Source organism: Arvicola amphibius, chromosome 2 (assembly GCF_903992535.2).
Source record: "Arvicola amphibius chromosome 2, mArvAmp1.2, whole genome shotgun sequence".
NCBI lineage: Eukaryota > Metazoa > Chordata > Mammalia > Rodentia > Cricetidae > Arvicola > Arvicola amphibius.
This window is the reverse complement of record NC_052048.2, coordinates 31,861,884-31,879,582: the sequence shown is the minus strand read 5'-3', so window position 1 is coordinate 31,879,582 and position 17,699 is coordinate 31,861,884. Positions and strand designations below refer to the sequence as shown.

Sequence of the window (17,699 nt, the reverse complement as noted above, 5' to 3'; positions counted from 1 at the left end):
AGACCCAGAAAATACCTGTAAGATTGCGCTACGTGAGTAGAGATGCCACCTTGTCAGATCTGAAAACTCGGCCTTGGAGTTGCTGTGACAACCCACTTAACTAAAGGAGGAAAGGCTCCTTTGGCTCATGATTTCAGAGGGTCAGTCCTTAGGCCTTCCTTCTGTTGCAGCTGGACCTGTGTCAAGGCAAACATCATGGCTATTGAGGCTACTCAATCAATGGTGGATAGAACACAGCTAGCGCGACAGGATATGGGAGGGCAAGACTTAGCTCCCAAGGACACATCCTCAGTGACCTTCCTCCAGCAATGCCCTATGTCCTAAAGTTGCTAGAACTTCCTCAAATAGCACCACTCCTGAGCCTTTGGGGGCACTTTATCTTTAAATTGTTAACAGTCTGATGTGTTCTACTTTTTTTCCTTCTTTAATCACTGAAGTATTGCCTGTTGTCTTCTGCTTTTGTGAATTCCCATCTTTGATTTCAAGTTGAAATCATTTTTCATTTTAAGTATCTCTTACTGATAATAACTAAAAATCCTTTTACTCTAATTTTCATTTGTAATATTTTCAATTATGTTAGTATTGCCTTGCATAGTTTCCCACATCAGCCTTCCTAATTTGGTTAGGCATTGCTTCCTTGTAGGCTGTGGGTAACTCCAGGTTGGTCACATATCCTCAGACCCCTACTCTCTAAACTTCCTGCTTTCCAAAGAACGGATTGATGAGCTGAGCTGAAGGTCTTGCAGACTTAAGCAGCTGCTCTGTGTCAAATACTGTGCCTTGTCATTTAATGAGTGGTGCTTTCAGATGAGTGGACACGTAGATAAGGAATAAAGTCAAGGTAATGAGTGTAGTAGTGTATTTATTCAGACAAGCAGCTGATACTGAAGAGAACAGAGAAACCCTGGGTGACATTTGCATCTGGGACTTGCTGTAAACATGAAGATAGTCTTAAGACAGAGGAACCCAGGGTGTGCAGCATGAGATCTGGCATTTACATTAAGGAATGGCAAGCAGGGAGAAGGGCACAGTGGGTTGACTGGTTGCTGTGGCTGAATGCAAAGAGCACAGATTTGGAGTTGCAGCTACTGAGTGCTGTCCTTCAGGTGAACTGTAAGAGAGGAGACTGATTACTAGCAGTCGGAAGTGCTGTGGTCTTAACTCTGGAGGAATCCTGTTTGTTCATGCTTTCCATATTGAGGCCACAATTATTGTCCTATCTGCCCTTCCTACACTATACATAGCACATGCCCGAATGGACTGGTTTTGGCTGGCTTTAGACGTCACCATGCTATTCAGGCAATAATTTTTTAATCATTGTGAATGTTAATTTTCTCTTCTCTTGGTAGAAAAAAGAAAGCATCTCTGAGGTGCCATCTTTGTTCAGTGATGAGGAGGAGAATGAGATACCATCCGGTGTGAAATCGGTGAATGTGAAGGTTGATAATGCCAAAGAGTCCCCAGAGGCGGGGCACGCTGATGCTAAAGTAGTAGAGAAGGTAAGCTGCCTCTTTGGTTTTCTAGTCCATTTGTAACACATACGATCTCCCTACATTTTCCAACACTGAAAATGCTTTTGCATAAATAAATGTGTTTGTAAGAAGACTAGAAAACTCTCAGTATGGTAAGAAGATAGCCTGTGCCCTTGCTGTTCGGGGACTCCTCGATTCGGTTCACTTTCTAGCTGAATTCCTATATGCAGTGAAACGAAGGCTCTTTTTTGACTTTAGCGTCATGTTGGGTAGCAGTGCATTCTGCCTCTCTGCAGAGTGCCGCTCCTCATCTCATTCTTCACGCTGACTTGCCCTGTATGTTTTTCTCTCTTTGCTTCTCTTTGATGTCCTGTTTTCCTTGGTCCTATGGTCCTCACTTCTGAGTTCAGATGTCACTCTCATGAAGCTGGGTTTCCATGCTTTTACTTCTGGTTGACGTTGGCTAAATCAGAGCAAAGTGAAATGGGTTTTCCTCTAAAGAGTATTCTGTTCTGAAGGTTTGTGGTCTCTTTTTGGAGGCCTTCAGCTAACGCTGTTGGCTGTGGCTGGGGATTCATGTCAACAGTTGCTTTCTGTTTGTGGTGTGCCACGTGTTTCCTAGTTCTCTGTACTCTGTAGGTTCAGCTGTTTCTCCCAGGACCTGTGCGAAGAATGTTTCATTTACTTTTCCTACAGAAGCTCCTAATAGCGACAGTGATACTCATGTACCTGAGTCCCTCTACTCCTCCCCTCCTAGTGACTGAAGTGGACAGGCTGATTGCTCTGTCATAGCCATTCTACCCTTGATTCAAACTGTTATGCTGCCCTGTCCCTTAGAACTCCTTGAGAATTATGTTTGTTTGCTTTCTTTTGTATCCATAAGCACCTAGCATTACTTTATGTAATATTACTTCTCTAATGAAACATGCTTCTCCACTGAAAGTTGGGATGCACTCTACAGTCACTAGTGTGTTTAATTGGAAACCATTTTTCTTTCTTGTTCTGACCAGTGGTATCTTGCCTGAGTTGTGATAGTATTGGGCTAATGCTGTACTTTTAGTGTCGTGTTGGAAATCGTTCTATGCAGATGGACAATGTAAGACTACAACTTGAATGGTGATTTTGCTAGTTAAGTTTCCATCTAAGACATGCGTATTAAAACTAGGAATTAGGATCCATTCCTTATGATTGACACTTATTGACATTATTATTTAGAAATTCTTTCTAGTAAATAAGCAACATCAGGGTCATAACTACCCTTTCACTTTGTAGGAGGAAGAGGGGCCTCTGGCTAAACATGATTGGAAAAACCATCTTTAACTTTAGATTGTCTGTACAAGCCCCTTGGTGACTGTAGTGTTTTGTCACATGGTAGTGTATGTGATAAGCTGTGTTGCACTGACTCATGTTAATGTGAAAGTTAATGAATTAATGGCGAGCTTATGAGGGCCATGGTAGGATTTTACTTTCTAGTTACTAATTTTTTCCTATTTCCATTTGTAGGAAAGACTTTTGACTGCATCTGATCAGGAAGCAGTTGAACCTTCTGATTTATTTTCTTCTTCATCTCCATTGGACAAAGGAACCAAGGGTAGAACCAAAACTGTCCTTAGTTTGTTTGATGAGGAAGATAAAGTGGAAGATCAAAGCAACGCCTGTGTGCCACAGAATGAAATGGCAAAGGTGAGCAGAGCAGTAGATGTGAGAGTGCCCAGATGAGATGAAGGGATCCCTTTCAGACGGGGCTGCTGCTGCCTTGCAAGGGCTGGGGAAGTCTGGGTTTCCAGTGTAAGTGTCAGTGAGTCTTTCCAGTCAGATGTTGGCTCCCAGGCACATCTGTGGCTTGCCCCTTAAGTCCCTTGGGTTAGCGAGGGAAATAGAATCTCACTTGCTTCTTCTGAGACGTATAGACCTTGTTGCTCTTGAAAAAACTGGCTAATTGTAAGAGTAAGCAGTAGGAAAGGGAAGATAGGGCAGATGTGTGCACTTCAGTTATGCTAGCATTCAGTTTTAGAAATATCAGTGGTAGAAGGGCCTTTTATCAGTATCAGGTATCAGAAACCCTTTCTCTAAAAGGCTGTATGAAACTGTGTTAGCTTTTGCAGGCCATATGGGTTCTTTTGTAGTTGCTCATCTGCCATTGATTTTGGATCTTTGTGATGATCTCTGCTGCACAGTTACACATGTATGGGCACAAGTACTTATGGGATAAGTAGTGAGAATATAGGTAGAAATTGTATTAGTTTAGGAAATGTCAGTAGTAGGTTCTCTTTAGATAAAGTCTAGGATCTTTCTAGCCACAGGTGTTAGGTTTACAGTACTAGGCATACATTTCTGTCATTGAGTCTGCCTTAAGTCTGATTAGACAACTACTGGTTGTAGCCAGAATACAAGTGCCACTATTATACCATTAAGGAGGCCTTACTAGGCTGCCATTGTTGTGGTTTTTTGGTTTATACCTAGTTAGGACTACTGATTGATTTTTCTCCCATGGCAGCTTGTAGGCACAGATTGCTTGTTCATTTCCTGACTGCTGAGACCCAAATAATCACACAGAAAATGTATTAATTGTGACACTGCTTGGCCAATGACTCAGGCATATTTCTAGTTAGCTCCTACATCTTGAGTCAACTCATTTCTATTATTTTATGTTTTACCACAAGGTTGTGGCCTGCTGGTAAAGTTCCAGTGTCTGTCTCCTTCAGCAGCTACATGGCACCTCCCTGACTCTGCCTACTCTCTTTCTATATCTCTTCCAGCCTGGCTATATTCTGTCTCACCATAGGCCAAAACAGCTTTATTTATTAGTCAATAAAAGCAACACATATATAGAAGGACATCCCACATCAGCAGCTTACATAGCACCTTCCAGTAGTTGTGAGAGGTAATCCTTGGGGAAGGAAGCTTCCAAGTCAGGGCTAGCTCACTTCCTCCAAGTCCTGTGTCTGTAGTATGTTCTTGGGGGCCATCAAGGACAATGGCAATAACCTTTATTATTTGGGGTATCTTTTGGAAACTGCTGATAACAATGTGAAGGGACGTTTCCTATGCTTGGAACGGGAGGTTTTGTTAGTTTATGGCCCTTGCAGGGAGCACTGTCACCCCATGTGTATAACTCCATTTAAATTATATACATGCATACACACAAGTAGATTTTTAGTAACCTTATAAAATACTGTAATTCCCTGAGACTTTTTCAAACATCTTTAGTGTTATTTACTCTCATTCCCTTCTGTATTTATCTCATTACTTTTGAGATTTATCTTACCCCAGTCAGAATGACTAAGATCAGGAAAACAGCTGACAACAAATGCTAGAGCATGTATGGGGAGTGGAGCCCTGATCACTGTTGCTAGGACTGCAGATTGGTCCAGCTACTCTGGAAATCGGTGTGGAGAATTACACTTACAGTAGATCTATCATATGCCTCTGCTGTACCACTCCTTGGCACATGTCCAAGGACTTGACATCCTACTCCACAGACACTTGTTCAGCCATGGTCATTGCTGCTCTACTCAACAGTAGCCAAGAAATGGAAACAACCTAGATGTCTTTCAGCTCATGGCTGAATAATAGGAATGTAGTACATATACAGTGGAATGCCATTCAGCTGTAACAAAATATAAAATCATAAAATTTTTATGAAATGGATGGAACTGGACAGTATCATACAGAGTGAGGTAACCCAGTTCTAAAAAGACACACAATATATATTCCAGTAATTTCACTGCTGAACAGAGTAGCCTTGTTCTGTAAGGCTGCTATTGTTTTGAACCCAAACTAGACAGATATATCTTTTTAAAATTTTATTTTGCATATATAAGTGTTTTGTCTGCATGTATGTCTGTGCATCACATGTGTGCCTGGTGTCCACAGAAGCTAGAAGAGGGCATCGGATCATCTGGAACTGGAGGTACACCACATGTTGTTGGGAATCCAGCCTGAGTTCTCTGGAAGAGCAGCCAGTGCTCTTAACCATTGAGTTATCTCTCCAGTCTAAGACCAGATATATTTTAAAACTAAAGACTAATATTTTCTGAAAGTAGATGGTAAAATGCACAACACAGTCATAGTAAACTTAACTTAGAAAAATAAGAGGAAAGCCCAGCATAAGTGGGATTTCTCTTAAGAATGTGAGGGTAGTTGACTATATGAAAAGCAGTCGATGGAATATATTGTATTAATAAAGTGCAGGATGGAAAGCACATTGTCATCTTTTTTTTTTTTTTTTTTTTTTTTTTTTTTTTGGTTTTTCGAGACAGGGTTTCTCTGTGGCTTTGGAGCCTGTCCTGGAACTAGCTCTTGTAGACCAGGCTGGTCTCGAACTCACAGAGATCCGCCTGCCTCTGCCTCCCGAGTGCTGGGATTAAAGGCGTGCGCCACCACCGCCCGGCACATTGTCATCTTGATAGATAAAGAAAGAGTATTTGAAATAGTCCAAGCCCTTTCATGATTGAAAAAGCAAAACCAAAAGAGCACTTATTAAATTAAATGTAGAAGGAAGTGTCCTCAGTTTGGTCAGAGCATCTATGAAAACGCACAGTTGACATACTTGAGGCTGGAGACAGAAAACTCCCCATAGGATTGCAATCAGGGGTTCTCCCTCTTGCCGTTCTAGCCAGCCTTGTACTCAAGGCTCTAGATGAGTACCAGGTTAGAAGCTGTCTATGTCAGATAACAGGAAGTCCTAAAAACTATAGAATATCTAAGCAACATTTGCAGGGTATAAAGTCAGTATATCAATATATTATAGTTTTATATAGTCTTTTATGAAAGTAAAATTAAGAAATTCCATTTACAGAATCAACAAAATGTTAAAATACTTAGGAGTACTTATTGAAAGCATTACAAGACTTACACGTACAAAATTGTAGTCTCGGGGTCGTGAGAGGGCTTGTTGAGAACAGGCGCTTGCAGCACGACATGTGAAGGCAGAAGGAAGGAACAGACTGTATCCTTCACATACTGGCCAGTCTGTCTTGTGAAACCGGCTCCAGGTCCAGCGAGAGACCGTCTTGAGGAAGGTGGAGAGTGACCGAAGAGGACACATGATCTTAACCTTGGCGTCTACCCATAGATGTGTGCTTATGTGTACACTACACATGTGAAGAGATAGTTTGGGGCTGAGAGGGGAGGGTGGACAGTAAGCATGCATGACCACTAATTTCTTGACTTTTTATGAGGGGTCAGTAAGATACAAGTGTGTTTTTAGATTCTGATGGCTTCACAACTAAAAATATGCTGAAAAAAGATAGTTGACTTTTAACAAATTATAAAACCTAGTGTCTTAGGATTTCTATTGCTGAGATGAAACACTATGATCAAAGAGCAAGTTGGAGAGGAAAGGGTTTATTGGGCTTGTATTTCAGCATTGCTGTTCTTTATTGAAGGAAGTAAGGACAGGAACTCAAACAGGGCAGGATCCTGGAGGTAGGAGCAATGTAGAGGCCAAGGAGGGGTGCTGCTTACTGGCTAGCTTCCTATGACTTGCTCAACCTGCTTTCTGGGTCCTGAACCCAGGATCACCTACCCAGGGACAATACCACCCACAATGGGCTGGGCCCTCCCCTTTTGATCAATAACTGAGAAAATGCCTTATATCTGGATCTCATGAAGGTATTACCTCAACTGAGGCTCCTTCTCTGATGACTCTAGTTTGTGTCAAGTTGACATGCAAAAACCAGCTAGCACACCTACGTTGTTGGCTGAGTTGGTTGCAGTGTTCTCTGTATGTGGTTGTGTGTGCAGGAGGACATCCATGTTTATGTGCCTGTGTGTGGAGACCAGAGGTTGGCACTGGGTGTTGTCCTCTCTTGCTATGACTTTCCATATTATCTGAGACAGAGTCATTGATTGTTCAGGATGATGGGCAGCGAGTTCTTCCTTGTGCTTCACCCCTCTGTCCTGTCCCCAGTTCTGGGGCTATAAATGTGTACCACAAAGCCCAGGTTTTTTATGTGGGTGGTGGGATGGTGGGGCTTAGGTCCTCATGCTGTGCTACAAATACTTTGCCCAATGAATCATCTCCCCAGCCCTCCTCCTTTTAATATTGAGCCAAATAAATTGTTCTTAGCAATTTCTACATTGTTCTTCCTTTCAGAAATGAGATGGAGAACTCAGTGTAGTTTGACTTTACCCCCCAGAGGGCTGCCTCTTCAGTTACTATGGATTAGGATTGGGTTATTTATTTAATGTTCTGGGCAGGGGTGGGGTGGGTGGGGTGGAGGTAACGAAAAGTTTAGGGACTATAGGAAGGTACTATAGGAAAGTTTGTGCATATGCTGTATTTACAAATTTATTCACCACTATTTTTGATAATTCATTTGTAATCACTATTTTGGGTAGTTATATAGTCTTCTGTTGTGCTTTTTTCCTCTGCTGATTGACATGTAAGGCTGTGGTCAGACTTTTACCAGGGGACATCTTCATTGTGTTCGTTTTTGATCTTGTCTTTTGCCCAGGGTCTCAAAACATCTGGCCGCCCCAAAAGCACAGGCGTCTTCCAGGATGAAGAGTTGCTTTTCAGCCACAAGCTGCAAAAGGACAATGACCCAGATGTTGATCTTTTTGCTGGCACCAAAAAAACCAGGGTTCGTTGCTACTGATTCCCACTGTGTTGGAGATTATGTGGCTCACATATGCAGGCAAATTGCTTTCTTTTTGGATGTGTAATTGGAGTGTCTTTTTTTTCAGTTGTCAGTGCCACATGGTGGAAGCCTCTTTGGTGATGATGAAGATGATGATCTCTTCAGCTCTGCCAAGACTCAGCCTGTGGTACCAGCTTTTTATTCTTAGGCTTGGGAAGGATAGGAAACAAATGCTCAGTTAGAGATGAAAGAAAATCCCAGAGAATTATAAGGCTCTCTGTAAACGAATGACAGACAATGTACGGAGCAGTGTGTTTGTAGGATGTGCTCTCAGGGTCTCTGATTGTGCTGCAGCCTTGTTTTGTTTTTTAAAGAGTTTATTGAAGGACCCTTGCGTATAAGATGCACTATATTTTTGTGTCTTTCAGATGCAAAACTTTAAATCTGAGTTTTAGCCTGTGTGTATTTTCCCCTGCTATACTTGGTTTTGTATAATGTTTTCCTTTTTATTGCAGAAGGGATTCCTGTGTAAGTCACAATCTTTTTTTCCCTCAAGAGCTGTGCAAGCCAGGCCATTCTTCTGCCACTGAGCAGCATCTCAGCCCTAGAAAAACCCTAGTGCTTAGGATGCTATTTCTGAAATGCTACCTATGAGCTGGCTAATGGACTTTCAAAACCCAGAGGCCAAGTTCCTCTTTTCATTACTGTTTAGAATTTTGAAGATACATGATAGACTTTGGTGTCTTTTTCTTTTGAAGGTACCAGAAAAAAAAGGAGTACTGAAAAAAGACCACCCTGTTTCTTTAAAGAGCGAGAAACCACCTGAGTCTGCTCAAGGTAGCAAAGAGAAAAGCTTATGGAAAGCAGAAACACCACAGGTTAGAACTCTGTTTGAGGGCATTCAGCTGTTACCTCATCCCTCTCAGACAGTTCCTGGTATAGACCCAGGGTTACTCAGAATTCTTGAGGAGAAAATAGCAACCAGCACCCCCTCTCTCACTATATCCTTTTATACTCTACTTTCTCCACACGGGAGAAACCCGTGATTCTGTATTTAATCATGTTTGTGTTTAGACCAAATGCCAAATTCAATTTCCAATTTGATGTTAAGATAGAAAAAAAGATTGTTTTTCCCTAGTACCTCTATTTCTCCCCCTTACCTTCATTGGAATAGAATTATGTGGATATATTTATATACATAATTCTCTCTCTCTCTCTCTCTCTCTCTCTCTCTCTCACACACACACACACACACACAAACACACACACACACACACACTCACATATATATTGTTTTTCAAGACGGGGTTTTTCTGTGTAGCTTTTTGGAGCCTGTCCTGGAACTCACTCTGTAGACCAGGCTGGCCTTGAACTCACAGAGATCCACCTGTCTCTGTCTCCCAAGTGCTGGGATTAAAGGTGTGTGCTACTGCTGCCCAGCTAGAATTATATTCTAATTAATACAAATAACATCTGGTTTCTTGGTTTCTCCTCAGAGTCACTGCTCCAAGAGAGTTGTTGTAAACCTCATTTCTAGGAAGGAGCCCTCCCTGTATGATGTAGGGCATCTCCACAAAGGGAGCCAGACAATTACAGTTGTCTCTGGAAATTTCACTGAGGCCCCAATGTCTGCACTTGGAAAATGAGGCACTTGGTTAGCCTATCTCTTAACTCATCTGGAATTCAGATGCTTTTGTGTTTAGAACTTGGACACCAGGCTGTGGGAGAGCCTGTTTTTTTTTTTTTTTTTTTTTTTTTTGGTATTTGCTGTGTTGTGTAACTCATCATGATAGGTTCTGACAAAACTACAACTCTGATCTTGCTCATCATCAGTGTCTCCCTTTGCTCCTTGTACCTGTCATATGATAGTCTTCCCTCCTCCACGCTGGAGGAGGCACCAGAGAAAGTAATGGTGGCAAGCAGCATGCCGTGAGGATTCAGGGCAGAGGTAAAGAGCTGCAGACAGGGACCGCTTTGCTCCGTCACCGATTTACTTACAGATGTGAATGTAATCCAAGAGAGTTTGTTTCCTATACCCTCAATGGATTTTTAACTAAATTTATTTCACACAGGATTCTTCAGGTCTCACTCCATTTAAAAGCAGAGAGCCATCCAGTCTGATCGGGAAATTACAAGTAATTATATTGGATCTGAAATCTTCATTGCTGCCTGTGGCACCTATAAAATTTGTGGATTTTCAGTTTTTTCAGCTGCTACCAAGCATTCTCTCCTCTTCCCCTGCCAATACCATACCCTCCACCCTTGCCTAGTTGTTGCTTCTTATGGGCTGCTCTTTAATGTCTTTTGATCCCAGTGATGGGCACAAGTGTGTCCCATTGAGCCTGGATCAGGTGATTTTCCTACATTTATATTGTCTTGTATTCTACATGTGTGCAACACAGACATCGTGTGTCACAGAAATCGTAAACTGCTCCTGTGTTTAAGAACAAAAACTGAGTTCCATTTTTCTTCTTTAGGCAAATTTAGCAATTAACCCAGCAGCCTTGCTGCCCACAGTGGCTCTGCAGATCCCAGGAACAAAGCCTGTTTCATGTGAATTAGCTTTTCCTTCATCTGAACCTGGAAGGAGCCATGTCCCAGAAAGTGTGCCCACTCTTCCTGGGCGTGAGGAGGCTGGCGTGAGTTTCGATCTTCCAGCCCAGGCAGATACCTTGCACAGTGCAAACAAGGTGATCCAACTGTCTTCTGTATGTTTGTTTTCTTTTAACCAGACCAACCTGACTGCTGCTTTCTAGACCAGTCTGCTAACTTGGTGTGGACCAGCCTCACCTCCCGCTTGAAGGAGACATACCATCCTTCATTTAGCCCTTCTTCCCTTCTACCTTCCTCTGGTTTCCTGATTGTGCATCTGCTTCTCCTTCACCCACTGATCATTAAATACTGATCACACCAGACCCCCAGTCCCTAATCACATGCTATGTCTTGTTGCTGCCCAGTAGCCGTGGTACTTTTGCCACAATGCTCTAGATACACTACGCCAACCTCACTTCCGTGGTTTTCCCTGCTTACTGTGGCCTGGGCCCTCTTTTCTGGGATTCCAGCAGTTCCTGCCTACTAGGAAAGCTATTGCAAAGGATGTCCTTTGTGGACTCTGAATGAACGTTTACAAGTCTTCTATTTTAGTGAGTTTTCCTTTTCGTTCCAATCTGCCTTGTCTCTGAAATCTTAACGGGTGTCCAGGTAGGCAACAGGTCCCAGGATGACCTGTGCCATGATAATTTTTAGTGTTTTCAGGTTTATTTTTTCCTATATTAAAAAAACCACTCTTGATATTTTGCTATTTCAAACTTAAATTAGCTAGTTCCTAAAATTGTGTGTGTTTTAAAGAATATGTTTTATGTATTCTTTGACAAGTTCATGCATGAAGTGTATCTTGGTTGTGCCTATCCTCAGCGCAGACTCCCAGCCTCATCACTCAAAGCCTCCTAAAATTTCCTTGAAGCAAACAGGCACAGTTAAGTATTTTGTCCAAAATAGGTTGTATCTTCTCAAAGCAAAACATGCTTTTTTTAATTTCAGAAAATATCAAAAATATTCAGTCCTAGTCATGAGTTATTAAGAGATTCCTCTTTTGAGGTTATCTCAGGTGTCCTCGTGCTCCAGCCACAGTTTACATACACGTCTAATATTTGAATTGGTGTCTGCTGACTTGGAAAAAGCAGTGCCATTGGTTGCTTCTTTCTTTATTGCCTCATATCTCCTTGCTGATAAAGTTGTCCAGAATCCCTCTTAATTCCTTTCCTCTTTTTTTTTTTTTTTTTGATGAGTTACGACTTTGAATTAAGGGGTAAGGAGGTGCCCGTGTTCATGTGTGTATGTTTTGCGTCACAGAACACAACGTACCTGCTTTCTGGGTTCTAGCAACACTGAAGCTTTTTTGCTTGAAACTATTCTCAGAAGATTAAAATACAAGAACGGGAGGTTGCTCAAGTGGTTAAGAGCACTGTCTGCTCTTTCAGAGGACCTTGGTTCAATTTCTAGCAGCCACAAGGCTGCTCACAGTTCTAGAAGATCTGGTGCTCTCTTATGGCCTCCTCAGGCACTGCATGAATGTACATATTTACAGGCAGAACACTGTATGTAGGCAGAACACCTGTCCACATAAACTAAACTAAAATATATTTTTGAAAAAAATTTTAGAAACAGAATACTAAAGGGTTAAAAGGATTGCAATCTGGAGTAGTAGGAACTGGTTACTCCCTTTTAGAAATCTTAAGGGCTGGTGAGATGCCTCAGCTGTAAAAGACTGGGCTCACAACCAAAAAGACATCTCTTTTTTTGTTGTTTTTGTTTTTTAAGACAGGGTTTCTCTGTGTAACAACCCTAGCTGTCCTGGAACTAGCTCTTATAGATCAGGGTGACCTCGAACTCACAGAGACCTGCCTACCTCTGCCTCTCAAGTGCTGGAATGAAAGACATTCACCATCACCACCCAGCCCAAAAAGACATCTTAAACAACTTTTTCTTTACCTTAGGTCAGTGGTTCTCAATCTGTGGGTCATGACCCCTTTGGGATCCCATATCATATATTTGCATTACGCTCCATAACAGTTACAAAATTATAGTTATGAAGTAGCAATGAAATAATTTTATATTGAGGCTCACCTCAACATGAGGAACTATATATTAAAGAATCATGGTGTTAAGAAGGTTGAGAACCACTGGCTTAGGTAATACCTAATTGAATTAAACCAAATAGCTTTACGGTATTTTGAATTACTTTGCTCTTTTAGCCTTGACCACTTTTCCATCTGATCGTGTGTGTCTGTGTTTGCTTTGCAGAGTCGTGTTAAAGTGGGAGGAAAGCGTAGACCACAGACCCGCGCAGCTAGGCGGCTGGCTGCCCAGGAGTCCAGTGAGGACATGAGTGTCCCCAGAGGACCTGTTGCACAGTTAGCCAGTAGTTCCATCTTACCAAATGGGCATCAACCATATCTGCAGCCCCGGATGGCCAGTGGAGAGAGCAGCTCTGAGAAAGCCATGGCCCCAGCTGCTCCACCTTGGGAAAGTGGTCCCACGTTGTCCACAGTGGACAGAAGCTTTTTCGTGACATCTCTGCTTCAGACTGAAAATGAGGCTGACTTGTTTGATTCTGGGGACATCTTTCCAAAGAGCATAGGATCACAGCCCATGGAGGGAACAAAAGTTAAGGCAGCAGAGACTCCAGCCCACTTGTCAGGAGGAAGTACAGAGAAGAGCCTTGTGTTCCCTGAGGCCAGCAGTGCCGATGATCTCTTCCAGACCATCAAACCAAGACCAACAAAGAAAAGAAACCCTTTCCCCCTCCTTGAAGATGAGGACAATCTATTTGCAGATCAGAAAGGCAAAAAGAAAGAGTTGAAATCTGACAGCCATCAGGACATCATATCAAAAACACAGGACATTTTTGAGGTAACAAAAATATATCGTGTCTGAGACTTTAAGGAAAGGAGCTGATTGTCTGCTTGAGCTATAAACTATGCATGTTTTGTGCTTATGTGCTGTCTACTTGCTTATTAATCATGATTAGGTCTCTTGTTAATAACCCTAAAGGTGGTCCTTGCTGCCTTTAATATTTGTTATGAACCTTGAATTATTTAAAAAATGTTATTGTAGTCCTGGTTATAGAGCCCAAAACCTAGTATATGTTAGGCAAATGCTTTATGGTTCACTAAGCCATAGCATAATCCCTGGGTCCTGATTTTTATATATAGAGTGCATGTGTGTGTATACATGTTTTTAATTATTTTATTTGCTATTTTTAAAATTTTTGTAGAATGGTGCTGCTGTCAGCTTTATGACATATCCTTCTGTGACATACATGAACTCCACTGGTGCAGCTTGTGTGTTTAAACTCTGGTTTTGCTTGGGACTCTGTTTCAGCAGAGTTTTGATGCTGAGGCTTTTGTGGAAGTTGTTCAGATGTTTATTGAGCATGGTGGCCCTGGAGCCAGCAGGAGTGCTAGGGCACGTGTTCTATCTCCTGAGATTTCAAGGAGAGGAGTGAGATCCAAACAGATCAGCAGGTTCTTAAAAGTGATCTCAAGTGGTACTAAATGCCTTGAAGAAAACTGTCTGGGGCCGAGGACAGCCACAGGGGGAGGTGGCTGGATGCCTCACTGCAGAGCTGGTACCTGAGCTGTGACTAGAACAATGGGGACAAGTTGTGCAGAGACCCGGAGTTGTGTCTTCCAGCCCAGGGAGTCTGTGCTTGCTCACTGCATGTCTATAAATTATTGAACTATTTTTAGTTTTAAAAGTGTTTTTATTTACAAAATTTGTTTTGGGGCTTAACTAGGATGATATATTTGCTACGGAAGCAGTTAAACCTTTTCCAAAGAAGAGAGAGAAGGAGAGAACTTTGGAACCCAACTTATTTGATGATAATATTGATATCTTTGCTGACTTAACTGTAAAACCTAAGGAAAAGTCCAAAAAGAAAGTGGAAACCAAGTCTGTGTTTGATGATGATACAGGTGAGTATGGGTCTCCTGCCCGTCCTGTAAGTATGGCTATCCGCAGCGCACCTAGAGCATGACTGCATTTCCTGCGGTTCATGTTGGCTCTTTCTTAGACTTTGTTTCTCAGTAGGTTTTCTTTTCTTTGCTGTGGAATCCTGATTAGTCTAAGAATGTGATGTGTAGATGGACTAACCATTTTGAGGCAACCTTGTGCTATGCTGAGTATCAAGATTTAAGATCGTGCCCAGCATCTGACCTGAAAGTAGAAGCTAGCTTTTATCTTAGTGCTCACTGCCATCGCCTGCCAAGCACTGTTTGTGAAAGAAAATCCATCAGAACCTTCTTTCACATGCTGTCTGCAGGCCATGAAGTTGGTTGAGTCAGAATAGCAGCTGGACAGTGAGGGACAGCAGCTTAAGGACTGCAATGGAGCAGTCCTGTGCAGTGGAGTCACACGTGTGAGACATGGCCTCTCCCTGAATTCTGTATGTGTGTGAGCACGCTTCACCTATTCCTCACTGAACAGGCAAGCCAAATGCTGATAACTATAAATGGTGGGTTCCTGGTGGATCCTGTGTTGGTAGACATGGACTGGAGCCAGGATATGTCCTCTCACCCTGTCCCTCTAGGTCTGTACTTTGGGACTGATTGGGAATGCTTGCTGCACAGCCACACTGAGTCTGTCCCCCTGGCAAACCTTGTGCTCTATCCTCGTGTCCTATGGCATAGAGTGTAGAAGAGACTTGGGTTGCTTTTTTTTGTTCATTTTTTTTTTTTGACACATGATCTTGCTGTAGCCATGGCTAAGCTTGCATTTACAACTTTTCTGATCTTAGCCCTGCCAGGTGCTGTGGTTACAGGCATATATGACTTCTTTCATCATTAAATTGTCATACATGCTTATGGTAATAGTCATACAACTTAGAAAATTTTTTAAGTGGAGGAACAAAAGCTTTAAAGCTAAGTAATATTAATAGTTTGTTGTACATCCTTTAAGACATAGCATTGCTGTGTATTTATGTAGACTCAATTTAAAAATAAGAACAGACTTCCTGTTCTTCTAGTCACATCTTAAATATTTTTTATATCAGCACATAGAAATCTCCTTTGGTTTCAGTGTTTTGAGTAAGACTGCTTTGTGTTTAGCTGTTAGCTTATTAAGGACAATCTAGCTCGTCTGTAGTTTCTGTTATAGATAATGCCATAGATTTTATCATTTTTGTACACATGTCTTTACATGCTGAAATTTTGATGTGGTAGAATCTTACCAGTAACATTACTGTGTTGTAGGATATTTGTACATTGTGTGAAGATACATTGCTGTGATTTGTTTCATAAAGATCTGAATGGCCAACAGCTAAGCAGGAGGTGTAAGTGGCTCTCAGGCAGAAAGAGAGGACATAGGGGATGGATCTAGGTACAAGGGAGACATCAGGAGACATGGAGGTACAAGTTGGAAGAGAGGTAACGCCATGTGATAGACTGTAGATTAATATAAATGAGTTAATTTAAGTTATAAGAGCTAGTTAGGAACAAGCCTAAGCTATAGCTAAGCTTTCATAATTAATAAGAAGTCTTTGTGTCATTCTTTGTGGGTTGGCAGTGACAAGAAATTACTTCCATATTACTGGGTAAGCAGCATAGTTAAAAGTCTGAAACACTAACATGAATGATTCAGACTTCATTTTTACTGTTGAGACGTGCCACAGATTGACTCCTAGATTCCGAGAGTGCTTTCTGTATTGGCTTTCTCTTTGTACATTCTCACTGTCCTTAAAAGCCAGAGTGGCTTTCCAGAAGATAGAAATCAGCTCAGTGTCTGTTTCTCACTTCATGTGCACATACACACTTTTGTAGCTGAGAAATTTATACTAAAAAACAACCTGTTGTTTATGTATCATTATAAAACTTGGGTGCCAACAACTGAGCCAGGACCAGAACCTAAGAGGTTTTACCTTTGTATTGGTACTAGATAGTGTGTTATCAGAATTGGGTCTTTGGCAGTTTGTGTAGATGTGTCTCAAATTACCATTTTCTTGCCTGTCTTAACTTTTTTTCTTTTTTCTTTTTAAAGATGATATTTTCTCCTCTGGTCTCCAGGCCAAGAAGTCCAAACCCAAAAGCCAATCTGCAGAGGGTACATCTGACCTAAGATCTGATCATAAAGTGTCCAACATTTTTGATGACCCCTTGAATGCCTTTGGAAGCCAGTAGAGCCTTTGGGATCTTCACACTTCACTCCCCCATTCTATTTTCAGTTAGCAATGCTGTCTCCTACACTCACAGCTGCCACCGGATTCCAAAAGCAAATACTGAAACAACTAGTTCAGCTTTTACCCAATATAACTAATATTTTCTGCACTGATTTTAATTATGCTTAAGGTTACAAATAAAAAATATATGCTTCACAGTGGTTTGTTTTTACTTAATTATACTGCATAGAAGGGGATGCTAGAGAGGAGCTCTCTGTGGTTTTCATATGTGGGCAGGGAATGCAGATAGCTGATGTCAGGCAGAAGACCTGAAGTCCTTGTGCTGTGGGTAGGGCTCTGAGTGCAGTGATGGTCTAGGCAGGTGGAAGAGAAAGGAGGTAAAAGGCTATGCATTTGATTCTAAACCTGCGAGGAGAGGTTCCATGGAATTCCAGATGTGCCTTGGCAATCATCTAAGGGACTGTCCTCTGCTGTCTTGTTTTTGAAGAGAAAGTTTTTGGCTCACAGTCATACACATCATTGCCACATTATCAGTGGTTGCATTCGGGCTACCCACAATGCCAGAGTTAAGTGGGCTGCAAGAGATGATTTAGTTGTGGGCAAATTTTTGCCTTTCTTAGCATTTCTTTCCTCCTTTGTAAATGGTTTTAGTACTAAGCATGCAGGGTTGTATTTTTGAGAATAGTAAGGTAAAGACCCTTTTATCTATCTGCCTCTTAAAATTGCAGGTGATGACCGTGATTTGGTTTGATGAGGTAATGAAGCTTTAAAGTGGAAGCCAAACACCTGAACTCATCCACCGGATGCACAAGCCCATGCTGACTGACTTGTAGTCAAGATTTCCAGGACAGGCACTCTCTAACCTCTGTACGTTACCACTGTGGCTGTGTCCTCAGTTTGAAACTATTATTAGCCTTAATCATGGGCACAGTTGAAGAGCCACGGCAAGAGATAGCAAAAGGCCAG

The 17,699-nt window shown here is 41.8% G+C and overlaps 1 protein-coding gene across 10 annotated transcripts in view; it reads left to right on the top strand.

Moving 5' to 3' along the window:
* The window catches only part of Washc2c (WASH complex subunit 2C), a 62,266-nt gene extending 45,336 nt beyond the window's left edge, over nucleotides 1–16,930 (top strand). For 8 of the 10 annotated variants that reach the window (XM_038318109.1, XM_038318114.1, XM_038318112.1 and 5 more), the window contains 10 exons: nucleotides 1,350–1,499; nucleotides 2,976–3,155; nucleotides 7,934–8,062; nucleotides 8,166–8,246; nucleotides 8,818–8,937; nucleotides 10,132–10,194; nucleotides 10,537–10,749; nucleotides 12,863–13,471; nucleotides 14,358–14,535; nucleotides 16,595–16,930. In XM_038318109.1, the coding sequence (XP_038174037.1) occupies nucleotides 1,350–1,499; nucleotides 2,976–3,155; nucleotides 7,934–8,062; nucleotides 8,166–8,246; nucleotides 8,818–8,937; nucleotides 10,132–10,194; nucleotides 10,537–10,749; nucleotides 12,863–13,471; nucleotides 14,358–14,535; nucleotides 16,595–16,734 (1,863 nt within the window). In that variant the 3' untranslated portion in view covers nucleotides 16,735–16,930. The remainder of the gene's footprint in view (nucleotides 1–1,349; nucleotides 1,500–2,975; nucleotides 3,156–7,933; nucleotides 8,063–8,165; nucleotides 8,247–8,817; nucleotides 8,938–10,131; nucleotides 10,195–10,536; nucleotides 10,750–12,862; nucleotides 13,472–14,357; nucleotides 14,536–16,594) is intronic. The other 2 variants (XM_038318117.1, XM_038318116.1) reach the window with 1 other exon arrangement.
* Nucleotides 16,931–17,699: the final 769 nt, after the last annotated feature.